At 48.1% G+C, this 17708-nt stretch overlaps 1 protein-coding gene across 2 annotated transcripts in view; it reads right to left on the reverse strand.

The window, feature by feature from the left end:
* Positions 1–17708, reverse strand: part of LOC140424726 (tripartite motif-containing protein 14-like) — an 805674-nt gene that overhangs the window by 775221 nt on the left and 12745 nt on the right. For both annotated transcript variants that reach the window (XM_072508054.1, XM_072508053.1), the window contains one exon: positions 1780–2010. In XM_072508054.1, the coding sequence (XP_072364155.1) occupies positions 1780–2010 (231 nt within the window). The remainder of the gene's footprint in view (positions 1–1779; positions 2011–17708) is intronic.

Genomic DNA, 17708 nt, shown 5'->3' on the forward strand with positions numbered 1-17708 from the left:
GGCGGGGAGAGAGAGAGGCGGCCCCTATCCTGGGGGGGAGAGAGAGGAGGCCCCTATCCTGGGGGGGAGAGAGAGGAGGCCCCTATCCTGGGGGGGGGGGCGGGGGGAGTGAGAGAGGAGGCCCCTATCCTGGGGGGGGGGGGAGAAGAGAGAGGAGGCCCCTTTCCTGGGGGGGAAGAGAGAGGAGGACCCTATCCTGCGAGGGGGGAGGGGGGGGAAGAGAGAGGAGGCCCCTATCCTGGGGGAGAGAGAGAGGAGGCCCCTATCCTGGGGGGGGGAAGAGAGAGGAGGCCCCTATCCTGGGGGGGGTGGAGGGGGGGAGGGGGGAAGAGAGAGGAGGACCCTATCCTGGGGGGGAAGTGAGAGGAGGCCACTATCCTGGGATGGGGGGAGAGAGAGGAGGCCCCTATCCTTGGGGGGGGGAGGGAGGGAGAGAGGAGGCCCCTATCCTGGGGGGGGGGGAGAGAGGAGGGCCCTATCCTGGGGGGGGGGGGGAGAGAGAGGAGGCCCCTTTCCTGGGGGGGGGGGGGGGGAAGAGAGAGGAGGCCCCTATCCTGGGGGGGAAGAGAGAGGAGGACCCTATCCTGGGAGGGGGGGAGGGGGGGAAGAGAGAGGAGGCCCCTATCCTGGGGGAGAGAGAGAGGAGGCCCCTATCCTGGGGGGGAAGAGAGAGGAGGCCCCTATCCTGGGGGGGTGGGGGGGAGGGGGGAAGAGAGAGGAGGACCCTATCCTGGGGGGGAAGAGAGAAGAGGCCACTATCCTGGGATGGGGGGGAGAGAGGAGGCCCCTATCCTTGGGGGAGGGGGAGAGAGGAGGGCCCTATCCTGGGATGGGGGGAGAGAGAGGAGGCCCCTATCCTGGGGGGAAGAGAGAGGAGGCCCCTATCCTGGGGGGAGGGGGGGGAGAGAGAGAGGAGGCCCCTATCCTGGGGGAGAGAGAGAGGAGGCCCCTATCCTGGGGGAGAGAGAGAGGAGGCCCCTATCCTGGGGGTGGAGGGGGAAGAGAGAGGAGGCCCCTATCCTTGGGGGGGGAAAGAGAGAGGAGGCCCCTATCCCGGGATGGGGGGAGAGAGAGGAGGCCCTATCCTGGGGGGAAGAGGGAGGAGGCCCCTATCCTGGGGGGGGAGGGGGAAGAGAGAGGAGGCCCCTATCCTGGGGGAGAGAGAGAGGAGGCCCCTATCCTGGGGGAGAGAGAGAGGAGGCCCCTATCCCAGGGGAGAGAGAGAAGAGGCCCCTATCCTGGGGGGGGGGGGGGGGGGGAAAGAGAGAGGAGGCCCCTATCCTGGGGGGGGGGGGGGAGGGGGAGAGAGAGGAGGCCCCTATCCTGGGGGAGAGAGAGAGGAGGCCCCTATCCTGTGGAGGAAGAGAGAGGAGGCCCCTATCCTGGGGGGGGGGGGGGGAGAGAGGAGGCCCCTATCCTGGGGGGTGAAGGGGAGAGAGAGGAGGCCCCTATCCTGTGGGGGGGGGGGGGGTGGAGGGGGAGAGAGAGGAGGCCCTATCCTGGGGAGAGAGAGAAGAGGCCCCTATCCTGGGGGGGGGGGGGGGGGAGGAGGACCACTCCTTTGGGCGGGGGGGAAGAGGCCCTATCCTTTGGTGGGGGGGTGGGGGGGAGGGAAGGGGCCCTATCCTTTGGGTGGGGAGGTGGGGGGGGGGGGAAGAGGCCCTGTCCTTTGGGTGGGGTGGGGGGGGGGGGAAGAGGCCCTGTCCTTTGGGTGGGGTGGGGTGGGGGGTGGGGGGGGGGGAGAGGAGAAAAAAAAAAGAGGAAAAAAAAAGAAAGTACCTGGATAAGTGAGAACGGATCCAAATGGACCAGATTCTGCGTTTCATCATCGATCAGTCTAATTTGATGCATTCTCTTGTTCAGTTCATCCATGTACTCAACACTCTTTGTCAACACCTTGAGCCCTTCCTCTTCGATCGTTTTCATGGCAAAGTCTTCATCTTCCTCCAGGCTCTTCCTCCACTCCGCGAACTTCTTCGATAGATTCCCTTTCAGCTGATCGATTTGTGTCTGAAATTCCAAATCACGTCCTGGTTACAAACTGGTCAGTTACCCTGCGGACAGGGGTCACTTTATTGGGAATCACCACTTCATGAGACCATTGGAATCTTCACAGATTTCTATCGACTTTTTGTTTTAAGAGTGCGTGAATATCGTGATCTCGACATCTCAGCCTTGAACATACTTAGCGACCTGGCCTCTACAGCTCTCTGCGGTAAAGAATTCCACACATTCACTCCCCTCCGAGAGAAGAAATTCCTCCTCATCTCGGGTCTGAAATGGGCGACTCCCTCACTCTGAGATTGTGCCCTCTGGTCCGAGACTCTCCCACAAGGGGAAACATCCTCTCAGCATCTAGTTGGACAAGTTACCAAGTGTACATTCAAACTCGGGAAGTGAACACCTCTGGCAAGGCCAGCAATTATTACTCTGGCCCAGTTGCCCGAAGAAGGTGATGCTGGGCCCTCCTCGTGAACCCACTGCCAGAAGGCATGTCCTGGGCCTGGAGTCACTTATAGGCCCATCGGGTAAAGGCATCAGGTTTCCTTCCCGAGAGGGGCACTAGTGTCTCAATCGATTGAGTTTTTTTATGCCAATATAACAGAGATTTGGTCATTTTTATTGATGGGCAGCATTTTATTTCCAGATTTTGGAAATTCTGAATTTTTTTCTGGATGTTCATGGGATGAGGGCCTTGCTGGCTGGGCCAGCATTTATTGCCCATCCCTAATTGCCCTTGAACTGAGTGGCTTGCTAGGCCATTTCAGAGGGCATTTCAGAGTCAACCACATAGATTTATTGACATATTGATAATGGGCAGAATTTTACCTTTTTTTCCAAAGTTTGCGGCTCAGACCGGAACCTGGCGTGCCGCCCTTCAGGTGCACGGAGCAGCTTTCACTCCAGATGTTGAGCCGCTTTAAAGAACATAATTTGTGAGTGTGATTTACGCCGTCACATTGGCGGGACAGGGCTTGAGAGAGCCGGCATCCAGCTCCACAGAGGTCAGGGCAACATCTCTAAAGGAGGCCCAAACCCGAACAGAAGAACAGAGGAGTAATATCACCATCAGCGCCCCCAGCGACCGCCGCCACACAGGTATTGGGGGCTACCCCCACCCCCAGACAATTAAAGTTGCTCCGCCCACCACCACCGCAGAAGTATTGCCGATGTTCCTCCCCCTGAATGCTCGACCCCCCCTCTCGTACCTACATGTTCCCCGCTCACTGCCTGCTCTCCCCCCCATCACACATAAATGGAAACCAACCCCCACGGGACTCGCATAAGGGCCTACCCTGGTACTGCCACCAGGCACAGGTTGGCACTGTCAGTTTTACACTGTCAGGTTGTCACTGTCAGGTTGTCACTGTCAGGTTGTCACTGTCAGGTTGTCACTGTCAGGTTTACACTGTCAGTTTTACACTGTCAGGTTGTCACTGTCAGGTTGTCACTGTCAGTTTTACACTGTCAGGTTGACACTGTCAGTTTTACACTGTCAGGTTGTCACTGTCAGGTTGTCACTGTCAGGTTGACACTGTCAGTTTTACACTGTCAGGTTGTCACTGTCAGGTTGACACTGTCAGTTTGACACTGTTAGTTATACACTGTCAGGTTGTCACTGTCAGTTTTACACTGTCAGGTTGTCACTGTCAGGTTGTCACTGTCAGTTTTACACTGTCAGGTTGTCACTGTCAGGTTGACACTGTCAGTTTGACACTGTTAGTTATACACTGTCAGGTTGTCACTGTCAGTTTTACACTGTCAGGTTGTCACTGTCAGGTTGTCACTGTCAGTTTGACACTGTCAGGTTGTCACTGTCAGTTTGTCACTGTCACGTTGTCACTGTCAGGTTGTCACTGTCAGTTTTACACTGTCAGGTTGTCACTGTCAGGTTGTCACTGTCAGGTTGTCACTGTCAGTTTTACACTGTCAGGTTGACACTGTCAGTTTTACACTGTCAGGTTGTCACTGTCAGGTTGTCACTGTCAGGTTGACACTGTCAGTTTTACACTGTCAGGTTGTCACTGTCAGGTTGTCACTGTCAGGTTGACACTGTCAGTTTTACACTGTCAGGTTGTCACTGTCAGTTTTACACTGTCAGTTTGTCACTGTCAGGTTGTCACTGTCAGGTTGTCACTGTCAGTTTTACACTGCCAGGTTGACACTGTCAGGTTGTCACTGTCAGGTTGTCACTGTCAGGTTGTCACTGTCAGTTTGTCACTGTCAGGTTGTCACTGTCAGGTTGTCACTGTCAGTTTTACACTGTCAGGTTGTCACTGTCAGGTTGACACTGTCAGGTTGTCACTGTCAGGTTGTCACTGTCAGTTTTACACTGTCAGGTTTACACTGTCAGGTTGTCACTGTCAGTTTTACACTGTCAGGTTGTCACTGTCAGGTTGTCACTGTCAGGTTGTCACTGTCAGTTTTACACTGTCAGGTTGTCACTGTCAGGTTGGCACTGTCAGTTTTACACTGTCAGGTTTACACTGTCAGGTTGTCACTGTCAGGTTGGCACTGTCAGGTTGTCACTGTCAGTTTTACACTGTCAGTTTTACACTGTCAGGTTTACACTGTCAGGTTGTCACTGTCAGTTTTACACTGTCAGGTTTACACTGTCAGTTTGTCACTGTCAGTTTGTCACTGTCAGGTTGTCACTGTCAGTTTTACACTGTCAGTTTTACACTGTCAGGTTTACACTGTCAGGTTGTCACTGTCAGGTTGTCACTGTCAGTTTTACACTGTCAGTTTGTCACTGTCAGTTTGTCACTGTCAGGTTGTCACTGTCAGTTTTACACTGTCAGGTTTACACTGTCAGGTTGTCACTGTCAGTTTTACACTGTCAGTTTTACCCTGTCAGGTTGTCACTGTCAGTTTTACACTGTCAGGTTGTCACTGTCAGTTTTACACTGTCAGGTTGTCACTGTCAGTTTTACACTGTCAGTTTGTCACTGTCAGTTTGTCACTGTCAGGTTGTCACTGTCAGTTTTACACTGTCAGGTTTACACTGTCAGGTTGTCACTGTCAGTTTTACACTGTCAGTTTTACCCTGTCAGGTTGTCACTGTCAGTTTTACACTGTCAGGTTGTCACTGTCAGTTTTACACTGTCAGGTTGTCACTGTCAGTTTTACACTGTCAGGTTGTCACTGTCAGGTTGTCACTGTCAGTTTTACACTGTCAGTTTGTCACTGTCAGGTTGTCACTGTCAGTTTGACACTGTCAGGTTGTCACTGTCAGTTTTACACTGTCAGTTTGTCACTGTCAGGTTGTCACTGTCAGTTTGACACTGTCAGGTTGTCACTGTCAGGTTGACACTGTCAGGTTGTCACTGTCAGGTTGTCACTGTCAGGTTGTCACTGTCAGTTTTACACTGTCAGTTTGTCACTGTCAGGTTGTCACTGTCAGTTTTACACTGTCAGTTTTACACTGTCAGGTTGTCACTGTCAGTTTTACACTGTCAGTTTTACACTGTCAGGTTGTCACTGTCAGTTTGTCACTGTCAGGTTGTCACTGTCAGGTTGTCACTGTCAGGTTGTCACTGTCAGGTTGTCACTGTCAGTTTGACACTGTCAGGTTGTCACTGTCAGTTTGACACTGTCAGGTTGTCACTGTCAGTTTTACACTGTCAGGTTGTCACTGTCAGTTTGACACTGTCAGGTTGTCACTGTCAGGTTTACACTGTCAGGTTGTCACTGTCAGTTTGACACTGTCAGGTTGTCACTGTCAGTTTTACACTGTCAGTTTGTCACTGTCAGGTTGTCACTGTCAGTTTGACACTGTCAGGTTGTCACTGTCAGTTTTACACTGTCAGGTTTACACTGTCAGGTTGTCACTGTCAGTTTGACACTGTCAGGTTGTCACTGTCAGTTTTACACTGTCAGGTTGTCACTGTCAGGTTGTCACTGTCAGTTTGTCACTGTCAGGTTGTCACTGTCAGTTTGTCACTGTCAGGTTGTCACTGTCAGGTTGTCACTGTCAGTTTTACACTGTCAGTTTTACACTGTCAGTTTTACACTGTCAGGTTGTCACTGTCAGTTTGACACTGTCAGGTTGTCACTGTCAGGTTGGCACTGTCAGGTTTACACTGTCAGGTTGTCACTGTCAGTTTGACACTGTCAGGTTGTCACTGTCAGGTTGTCACTGTCAGGTTGTCACTGTCAGTTTTACACTGTCAGGTTGTCACTGTCAGGTTGTCACTGTCAGGTTGTCACTGTCAGTTTTACACTGTCAGGTTGTCACTGTCAGTTTGACACTGTCAGGTTGACACTGTCAGGTTGTCACTGTCAGGTTGTCACTGTCAGGTTGACACTGTGAGTTTGACACTGTGAGTTTGACACTGTCAGTTTTACACTGTCTGGTTGTCACTGTCAGTTTGACACTGTCAGGTTGTCACTGTCAGGTTGTCACTGTCAGGTCGTCACTGTCAGGTTGGCACTGTCAGTTTTACACTGTCAGGTTGTCACTGTCAGTTTTACACTGTCAGGTTGTCACTGTCAGGTTGTCACTGTCAGGTCGTCACTGTCAGTTTTACACTGTCAGTTTTACACTGTCAGGTTGTCACTGTCAGTTTTACACTGTCAGGTTGTCACTGTCAGTTTTTCACTGTCACGTTGTCACTGTCACATTGTCACTGTCAGGTTGTCACTGTCAGGTTGTCACTGTCAGTTTTACACTGTCAGGTTGTCACTGTCAGTTTGACACTGTCAGGTTGTCACTGTCAGGTTGTCACTGTCAGGTTGACACTGTGAGTTTGACACTGTTAGTTATACACTGTCAGGTCGTCACTGTCAGGTTGGCACTGTCAGTTTTACACTGTCAGGTTTTACACTGTCAGGTTGTCACTGTCAGTTTGACACTGTCAGGTTGTCACTGTCAGGTTGTCACTGTCAGGTTGTCACTGTCAGTTTTACACTGTCAGTTTTACACTGTCAGGTTGTCACTGTCAGTTTTACACTGTCAGGTTGACACTGTCAGGTTCTCACTGTCAGGTTTACACTGTCAGGTTGACACTGTCAGGTTCTCACTGTCAGGTTTACACTGTCAGTTTTACACTGTCAGGTTGTCACTGTCAGTTTTACACTGTCAGGTTGTCACTGTCAGTTTTACACTGTCAGGTTGTCACTGTCAGGTTGTCACTGTCAGGTTGTCACTGTCAGTTTGACACTGTCAGGTTGTCACTGTCAGGTTGTCACTGTCAGTTTTACACTGTCAGTTTTACACTGTCAGTTTTACACTGTCAGGTTGTCACTGTCAGTTTTACACTGTCAGTTTTACACTGTCAGGTTGTCACTGTCAGTTTTACACTGTCAGGTTGTCACTGTCAGGTTGTCACTGTCAGTTTTACACTGTCAGTTTTACACTGTCAGGTTGTCACTGTCAGGTTGTCACTGTCAGGTTGTCACTGTCAGTTTTACACTGTCAGTTTTACACTGTCAGTTTTACACTGTCAGGTTGTCACTGTCAGGTTGTCACTGTCAGTTTTACACTGTCAGGTTGTCACTGTCAGGTTGTCACTGTCAGGTTGTCACTGTCAGGTTGTCACTGTCAGGTTGTCACTGTCAGGTTGTCACTGTCAGGTTGACACTGTCAGGTTGACACTGTCAGGTTGGCACTGTCAGTTTTACACTGTCAGGTTGACACTGTCAGGTTGACACTGTCAGGTTGACACTGTCAGGTTGGCACTGTCAGTTTTACACTGTCAGGTTGTCACTGTCAGTTTGACACTGTCAGGTTGACACTGTCAGGTTGGCACTGTCAGGTTGTCACTGTCAGTTTGACACTGTCAGGTTGTCACTGTCAGGTTGACACTGTCAGGTTGACACTGTCAGGTTGGCACTGTCAGTTTTACACTGTCAGGTTGTCACTGTCAGTTTGACACTGTCAGGTTGACACTGTCAGGTTGGCACTGTCAGGTTGTCACTGTCAGTTTTACACTGTCAGGTTGTCACTGTCACATTGTCACTGTCAGGTTGACACTGTCAGGTTGTCACTGTCAGTTTTACACTGTCAGTTTTACACTGTCAGGTTGTCACTGTCAGGTTGTCACTGTCAGTTTTACACTGTCAGGTTGGCACTGTCAGTTTTACACTGTCAGGTTGTCACTGTCAGGTTGTCACTGCCAGGTTGTCACTGTCAGGTTGTCACTATCAGGTTGTCACTGTCAGTTTTACACTGTCAGGTTGTCACTGTCACATTGTCACTGTCAGGTTGACACTGTCAGGTTGTCACTGTCAGTTTTACACTGTCTGGTTGTCACTGTCAGGTTGTCACTGTCAGGTTGTCACTGTCAGGTTGTCACTGTCAGGTTGACACTGTCAGGTTGTCACTGTCAGTTTTACACTGTCAGTTTTACACTGTCAGGTTGTCACTGTCAGGTTGTCACTGTCAGGTTGTCACTGTCAGTTTTACACTGTCAGGTTGTCACTGTCAGGTTGTCACTGTCAGGTTGTCACTGTCAGGTTGGCACTGTCAGGTTGGCACTGTCAGGTTGTCACTGTCAGGTTGTCACTGTCAGGTTGGCACTGTCAGGTTGTCACTGTCAGGTTGGCACTGTCAGGTTGTCACTGTCAGGTTGGCACTGTCAGGTTGTCACTGTCAGTTTTACACTGTCAGGTTGTCACTGTCAGTTTTACACTGTCAGGTTGTCACTGTCAGGTTGTCACTGTCAGGTTTACACTGTCAGTTTTACACTGTCAGGTTGTCACTGTCAGGTTGGCACTGTCAGTTTTACACTGTCAGGTTGTCACTGTCAGTTTTACACTGTCAGGTTGTCACTGTCAGGTTGTCACTGTCAGGTTGTCACTGTCAGGTTGTCACTGTCAGGTTGTCACTGTCAGTTTTACACTGTCAGTTTTACACTGTCAGGTTGTCACTGTCAGGTTGTCACTGTCAGTTTTACACTGTCAGGTTGTCACTGTCAGTTTGACACTGTCAGGTTGTCACTGTCAGGTTGTCACTGTCAGGTTGACACTGTGAGTTTGACACTGTTAGTTTTACACTGTCAGGTCGTCACTGTCAGTTTTACACTGTCAGGTTGTCACTGTCAGGTTGACACTGTCAGGTTGTCACTGTCAGGTTGTCACTGTCAGTTTTACACTGTCAGGTTTACACTGTCAGGTTGTCACTGTCAGTTTTACACTGTCAGGTTGTCACTGTCAGGTTGTCACTGTCAGGTTATCACTGTCAGTTTTACACTGTCAGGTTGTCACTGTCAGGTTGGCACTGTCAGTTTTACACTGTCAGGTTTACACTGTCAGGTTGTCACTGTCAGGTTGGCACTGTCAGGTTGTCACTGTCAGTTTTACACTGTCAGTTTTACACTGTCAGGTTTACACTGTCAGGTTGTCACTGTCAGTTTTACACTGTCAGGTTTACACTGTCAGTTTGTCACTGTCAGTTTGTCACTGTCAGGTTGTCACTGTCAGTTTTACACTGTCAGTTTTACACTGTCAGGTTTACACTGTCAGGTTGTCACTGTCAGGTTGTCACTGTCAGTTTTACACTGTCAGTTTGTCACTGTCAGTTTGTCACTGTCAGGTTGTCACTGTCAGTTTTACACTGTCAGGTTTACACTGTCAGGTTGTCACTGTCAGTTTTACACTGTCAGTTTTACCCTGTCAGGTTGTCACTGTCAGTTTTACACTGTCAGGTTGTCACTGTCAGTTTTACACTGTCAGGTTGTCACTGTCAGTTTTACACTGTCAGTTTGTCACTGTCAGTTTGTCACTGTCAGGTTGTCACTGTCAGTTTTACACTGTCAGGTTTACACTGTCAGGTTGTCACTGTCAGTTTTACACTGTCAGTTTTACCCTGTCAGGTTGTCACTGTCAGTTTTACACTGTCAGGTTGTCACTGTCAGTTTTACACTGTCAGGTTGTCACTGTCAGTTTTACACTGTCAGGTTGTCACTGTCAGGTTGTCACTGTCAGTTTTACACTGTCAGTTTGTCACTGTCAGGTTGTCACTGTCAGTTTGACACTGTCAGGTTGTCACTGTCAGTTTTACACTGTCAGTTTGTCACTGTCAGGTTGTCACTGTCAGTTTGACACTGTCAGGTTGTCACTGTCAGGTTGACACTGTCAGGTTGTCACTGTCAGGTTGTCACTGTCAGGTTGTCACTGTCAGTTTTACACTGTCAGTTTGTCACTGTCAGGTTGTCACTGTCAGTTTTACACTGTCAGTTTTACACTGTCAGGTTGTCACTGTCAGTTTTACACTGTCAGTTTTACACTGTCAGGTTGTCACTGTCAGTTTGTCACTGTCAGGTTGTCACTGTCAGGTTGTCACTGTCAGGTTGTCACTGTCAGGTTGTCACTGTCAGTTTGACACTGTCAGGTTGTCACTGTCAGTTTGACACTGTCAGGTTGTCACTGTCAGTTTTACACTGTCAGGTTGTCACTGTCAGGTTGTCACTGTCAGTTTGACACTGTCAGGTTGTCACTGTCAGTTTTACACTGTCAGTTTGTCACTGTCAGGTTGTCACTGTCAGTTTGACACTGTCAGGTTGTCACTGTCAGTTTTACACTGTCAGGTTTACACTGTCAGGTTGTCACTGTCAGTTTGACACTGTCAGGTTGTCACTGTCAGTTTTACACTGTCAGGTTGTCACTGTCAGGTTGTCACTGTCAGTTTGTCACTGTCAGGTTGTCACTGTCAGTTTGTCACTGTCAGGTTGTCACTGTCAGGTTGTCACTGTCAGTTTTACACTGTCAGTTTTACACTGTCAGTTTTACACTGTCAGGTTGTCACTGTCAGTTTGACACTGTCAGGTTGTCACTGTCAGGTTGGCACTGTCAGGTTTACACTGTCAGGTTGTCACTGTCAGTTTGACACTGTCAGGTTGTCACTGTCAGGTTGTCACTGTCAGGTTGTCACTGTCAGTTTTACACTGTCAGGTTGTCACTGTCAGGTTGTCACTGTCAGGTTGTCACTGTCAGTTTTACACTGTCAGGTTGTCACTGTCAGTTTGACACTGTCAGGTTGACACTGTCAGGTTGTCACTGTCAGGTTGTCACTGTCAGGTTGACACTGTGAGTTTGACACTGTGAGTTTGACACTGTCAGTTTTACACTGTCAGGTTGTCACTGTCAGGTTGTCACTGTCAGGTCGTCACTGTCAGGTTGGCACTGTCAGTTTTACACTGTCAGGTTGTCACTGTCAGTTTTACACTGTCAGGTTGTCACTGTCAGGTTGTCACTGTCAGGTCGTCACTGTCAGTTTTACACTGTCAGTTTTACACTGTCAGGTTGTCACTGTCAGTTTTACACTGTCAGGTTGTCACTGTCAGTTTTTCACTGTCACGTTGTCACTGTCACATTGTCACTGTCAGGTTGTCACTGTCAGGTTGTCACTGTCAGTTTTACACTGTCAGGTTGTCACTGTCAGTTTGACACTGTCAGGTTGTCACTGTCAGGTTGTCACTGTCAGGTTGACACTGTGAGTTTGACACTGTTAGTTATACACTGTCAGGTCGTCACTGTCAGGTTGGCACTGTCAGTTTTACACTGTCAGGTTTTACACTGTCAGGTTGTCACTGTCAGTTTGACACTGTCAGGTTGTCACTGTCAGGTTGTCACTGTCAGGTTGTCACTGTCAGTTTTACACTGTCAGTTTTACACTGTCAGGTTGTCACTGTCAGTTTTACACTGTCAGGTTGACACTGTCAGGTTCTCACTGTCAGGTTTACACTGTCAGGTTGACACTGTCAGGTTCTCACTGTCAGGTTTACACTGTCAGTTTTACACTGTCAGGTTGTCACTGTCAGTTTTACACTGTCAGGTTGTCACTGTCAGTTTTACACTGTCAGGTTGTCACTGTCAGGTTGTCACTGTCAGGTTGTCACTGTCAGTTTGACACTGTCAGGTTGTCACTGTCAGGTTGTCACTGTCAGTTTTACACTGTCAGTTTTACACTGTCAGTTTTACACTGTCAGGTTGTCACTGTCAGTTTTACACTGTCAGTTTTACACTGTCAGGTTGTCACTGTCAGTTTTACACTGTCAGGTTGTCACTGTCAGGTTGTCACTGTCAGTTTTACACTGTCAGTTTTACACTGTCAGGTTGTCACTGTCAGGTTGTCACTGTCAGGTTGTCACTGTCAGTTTTACACTGTCAGTTTTACACTGTCAGTTTTACACTGTCAGGTTGTCACTGTCAGGTTGTCACTGTCAGTTTTACACTGTCAGGTTGTCACTGTCAGGTTGTCACTGTCAGGTTGTCACTGTCAGGTTGTCACTGTCAGGTTGACACTGTCAGGTTGACACTGTCAGGTTGGCACTGTCAGTTTTACACTGTCAGGTTGACACTGTCAGGTTGACACTGTCAGGTTGACACTGTCAGGTTGGCACTGTCAGTTTTACACTGTCAGGTTGTCACTGTCAGTTTGACACTGTCAGGTTGACACTGTCAGGTTGGCACTGTCAGGTTGTCACTGTCAGTTTGACACTGTCAGGTTGTCACTGTCAGGTTGACACTGTCAGGTTGACACTGTCAGGTTGGCACTGTCAGTTTTACACTGTCAGGTTGTCACTGTCAGTTTGACACTGTCAGGTTGACACTGTCAGGTTGGCACTGTCAGGTTGTCACTGTCAGTTTTACACTGTCAGGTTGTCACTGTCACATTGTCACTGTCAGGTTGACACTGTCAGGTTGTCACTGTCAGTTTTACACTGTCAGTTTTACACTGTCAGGTTGTCACTGTCAGGTTGTCACTGTCAGTTTTACACTGTCAGGTTGGCACTGTCAGTTTTACACTGTCAGGTTGTCACTGTCAGGTTGTCACTGCCAGGTTGTCACTGTCAGGTTGTCACTGTCAGGTTGTCACTGTCAGTTTTACACTGTCAGGTTGTCACTGTCACATTGTCACTGTCAGGTTGACACTGTCAGGTTGTCACTGTCAGTTTTACACTGTCAGTTTTACACTGTCTGGTTGTCACTGTCAGGTTGTCACTGTCAGGTTGTCACTGTCAGGTTGTCACTGTCAGGTTGACACTGTCAGGTTGTCACTGTCAGTTTTACACTGTCAGTTTTACACTGTCAGGTTGTCACTGTCAGGTTGTCACTGTCAGGTTGTCACTGTCAGTTTTACACTGTCAGGTTGTCACTGTCAGGTTGTCACTGTCAGGTTGTCACTGTCAGGTTGGCACTGTCAGGTTGGCACTGTCAGGTTGTCACTGTCAGGTTGTCACTGTCAGGTTGGCACTGTCAGGTTGTCACTGTCAGGTTGGCACTGTCAGGTTGTCACTGTCAGGTTGGCACTGTCAGGTTGTCACTGTCAGTTTTACACTGTCAGTTTTACACTGTCAGGTTGTCACTGTCAGTTTTACACTGTCAGGTTGTCACTGTCAGGTTGTCACTGTCAGGTTTACACTGTCAGTTTTACACTGTCAGGTTGTCACTGTCAGGTTGGCACTGTCAGTTTTACACTGTCAGGTTGTCACTGTCAGTTTTACACTGTCAGGTTGTCACTGTCAGGTTGTCACTGTCAGGTTGTCACTGTCAGGTTGTCACTGTCAGGTTGTCACTGTCAGTTTTACACTGTCAGTTTTACACTGTCAGGTTGTCACTGTCAGGTTGTCACTGTCAGTTTTACACTGTCAGGTTGTCACTGTCAGTTTGACACTGTCAGGTTGTCACTGTCAGGTTGTCACTGTCAGGTTGACACTGTGAGTTTGACACTGTTAGTTTTACACTGTCAGGTCGTCACTGTCAGGTTGTCACTGTCAGGTTGTCACTGTCAGGTTGTCACTGTCAGGTTGTCACTGTCAGTTTTACACTGTCAGGTTGTCACTGTCAGTTTGACACTGTCAGGTTGTCACTGTCAGGTTGACACTGTGAGTTTGACACTGTTAGTTTTACACTGTCAGGTTGTCACTGTCAGGTTGTCACTGTCAGGTTGGCACTGTCAGGTTGGCACTGTCAGGTTGGCACTGTCAGGTTGTCACTGTCAGTTTTACACTGTCAGTTTTACACTGTCAGGTTGTCACTGTCAGTTTTACACTGTCAGGTTGTCACTGTCAGGTTGTCACTGTCAGGTTTACACTGTCAGTTTTACACTGTCAGGTTGTCACTGTCAGGTTGGCACTGTCAGTTTTACACTGTCAGTTTTACACTGTCAGTTTTACACTGTCAGGTTGTCACTGTCAGGTTGTTACTGTCAGGTTGTCACTGTCAGGTTGTCACTGTCAGTTTTACACTGTCAGGTTGTCACTGTCAGTTTTACACTGTCAGGTTGTCACTGTCAGGTTGTCACTGTCAGGTTGTCACTGTCAGGTTGTCACTGTCAGGTTGTCACTGTCAGTTTTACACTGTCAGGTTGTCACTGTCAGGTTGTCACTGTCAGTTTTACACTGTCAGGTTGTCACTGTCAGTTTGACACTGTCAGGTTGTCACTGTCAGGTTGTCACTGTCAGTTTTACACTGTCAGGTTGTCACTGTCAGTTTTACACTGTCAGGTTGTCACTGTCAGTATGACACTGTCAGGTTGTCACTGTCAGGTTTACACTGTCAGGTTGTCACTGTCAGGTTGTCACTGTCAGGTTGTCACTGTCAGTTTTACACTGTCAGGTTGTCACTGTCAGTTTGACACTGTCAGGTTGTCACTGTCAGGTTGACACTGTGAGTTTGACACTGTTAGTTTTACACTGTCAGGTTGTCACTGTCAGGTTGTCACTGTCAGTTTTACGCTGTCAGTTTTACACTGTCAGGTTGTCACTGTCAGTTTTACACTGTCAGTTTTACACTGTCAGGTTGTCACTGTCAGGTTGTCACTGTCAGGTTGTCACTGTCAGTTTTACACTGTCAGGTTGTCACTGTCAGGTTGTCACTGTCAGTTTTACACTGTCAGTTTTACACTGTCAGGTTGTCACTGTCAGGTTGTCACTGTCAGGTTGTCACTGTCAGTTTTACACTGTCAGGTTGTCACTGTCAGGTTGTCACTGTCAGTTTTACACTGTCAGGTTGTCACTGTCAGGTTGTCACTGTCAGGTTGTCACTGTCAGGTTGGCACTGTCAGGTTGACACTGTCAGGTTGTCACTGTCAGTTTGTCACTGTCAGCTTGACACTGTCAGGTTGGCACTGTCAGGTTGTCACTGTCAGGTTGTCACTGTCAGGTTGTCACTGTCAGTTTGACACTGTCAGGTTGGCACTGTCAGGTTGTCACTGTCAGTTTTACACTGTCAGGTTGTCACTGTCAGTTTGACACTGTCAGGTTGACACTGTCAGGTTGGCACTGTCAGGTTGTCACTGTCAGTTTTACACTGTCAGGTTGTCACTGTCACATTGTCACTGTCAGGTTGACACTGTCAGGTTGTCACTGTCAGTTTTACACTGTCAGTTTTACACTGTCAGGTTGACACTGTCAGGTTGTCACTGTCAGTTTTACACTGTCAGTTTTACACTGTCAGGTTGACACTGTCAGGTTGTCACTGTCAGTTTTACACTGTCAGTTTTACACTGTCAGGTTGTCACTGTCAGGTTGTCACTGTCAGTTTTACACTGTCAGGTTGTCACTGTCAGGTTGTCACTGTCAGGTTGACACTGTGAGTTTGACACTGTTAGTTTTACACTGTCAGGTCGTCACTGTCAGGTTGGCACTGTCAGTTTTACACTGTCAGGTTGTCACTGTCAGTTTGACACTGTCAGGTTGTCACTGTCAGGTTTACACTGTCAGGTTGTCACTGTCAGTTTTACACTGTCAGGTTGTCACTGTCAGTTTTACACTGTCAGGTTGTCATTGTTAGGTTGTCACTGTCAGGTTGTCAATGTCAGTTTTACACTGTCAGGTTGTCACTGTCAGGTTGTCACTGTCAGGTTGTCACTGTCAGTTTTACACTGTCAGTTTTACACTGTCAGGTTGACACTGTCAGGTTGTCACTGTCAGGTTGTCACTGTCAGGTTGACACTGTCAGTTTTACACTGTCAGGTTGTCACTGTCAGTTTTACACTGTCAGTTTTACACTGTCAGGTTGTCACTGTTAGGTTGTCACTGTCAGGTTGTCACTGTCAGGTTGTCACTGTCAGTTTTACACTGTCAGGTTGTCACTGTCAGGTTGGCATGTCAGGTTGTCACTGTCAGGTTGTCACTGTCAGTTTTACACTGTCAGTTTTACACTGTCAGGTTGTCACTGTCAGGTTGTCACTGTCAGGTTGTCACTGTCAGGTTGACACTGTCAGTTTTACACTGTCAGTTTTACACTGTCAGGTTGTCACTGTCAGGTTGTCACTGTCAGTATTACACTGTCAGTTTTACACTGTCAGGTTGGCACTGTCAGTTTTACACTGTCAGGTTGTCACTGTCAGGTTGGCAATGTCAGGTTGACACTGTCAGGTTGTCACTGTCAGGTTGTCACTGTCAGTTTTACACTGTCAGGTTGGCACTGTCAGTTTTACACTGTCAGGTTGTCACTGTCTGGTTGTTACTGTCAGGTTGTCACTGTCAGTTTTACACTGTCAGTTTTACACTGTCAGGTTGTCACTGTCATGTTGTCACTGTCAGTTTTACACTGTTAGGTTGTCACTGTCAGGTTGTCACTGTCAGTTTTACACTGTTAGGTTGTCACTGTCAGGTTGTCACTGTCAGGTTGACACTGTCAGGTTGTCACTGTCAGGTTGTCACTGTCAGTTTTACACTGTCAGGTTGGCACTGTCAGTTTTACACTGTCAGGTTGTCACTGTCAGGTTGTCACTGTCAGTTTTACACTGTCAGTTTTACACTGTCAGGTTGTCACTGTCAGGTTGTCACTGTCAGTTTTACACTGTCAATTTTACACTGTCAGGTTGTCACTGTCAGTTTTACACTGTCAGGTTGTCACTGTCAGGTTGGCACTGTCAGGTTGTCACTGTCAGGTTGTCACTGTCAGGTTGTCACTGTCAGTTTTACACTGTCAGGTTGTCACTGTCAGTTTTACACTGTCAGGTTGTCACTGTCAGGTTGGCACTGTCAGTTTTACACTGTCAGGTTGTCACTGTCAGGTTGTCACTGTCAGTTTTACACTGTCAGTTTTACACTGTCAGGTTGTCACTGTCAGGTTGTCACTGTCAGTTTTACACTGTCAGTTTTACACTGTCAGGTTGTCACTGTCAGGTTGACACTGTCAGGTTGTCACTGTCAGGTTGTCACTGTCAGTTTTTCACTGTCAGGTTGTCACTGTCAGTTTTACACACTCAGTTTTACACTGTCAGTTTTTCACTGTCAGGTTGTCACTGTCAGGTTGGCACTGTCAGTTTTACACTGTCAGTTTTTCACTGTCAGGTTGTCACTGTCAGGTTGGCACTGTCAGTTTTACACTGTCAGTTTTACACTGTCAGTTTTACACTGTCAGGTTGTCACTGTCAGTTTTACACTGTCAGGTTGTCACTGTCAGGTTGGCACTGTCAGTTTTACACTGTCAGTTTTTCACTGTCAGGTTGTCACTGTCAGTTTTACACTGTCAGTTTTACACTGTCAGGTTGTCACTGTCAGGTTGTCACTGTCAGGTTGGCACTGTCAGTTTTACACTGTCAGTTTTACACTGTCAGTTTTACACTGTCAGGTTGTCACTGTCAGGTTGTCACTGTCAGGTTGTCACTGTCAGTTTTACACTGTCAGTTTTTCACTGTCAGGTTGTCACTGTCAGTTTTACACTGTCAGTTTTACACTGTCAGGTTGACACTGTCAGGTTGTCACTGTCAGGTTGACACTGTCAGTTTTACACTGTCAGGTTGTCACTGT

The sequence above is a fragment of the Scyliorhinus torazame genome, chromosome 6 (genome assembly GCF_047496885.1).
Source record: "Scyliorhinus torazame isolate Kashiwa2021f chromosome 6, sScyTor2.1, whole genome shotgun sequence".
Classification (NCBI taxonomy): Eukaryota; Metazoa; Chordata; class Chondrichthyes; order Carcharhiniformes; family Scyliorhinidae; genus Scyliorhinus; species Scyliorhinus torazame.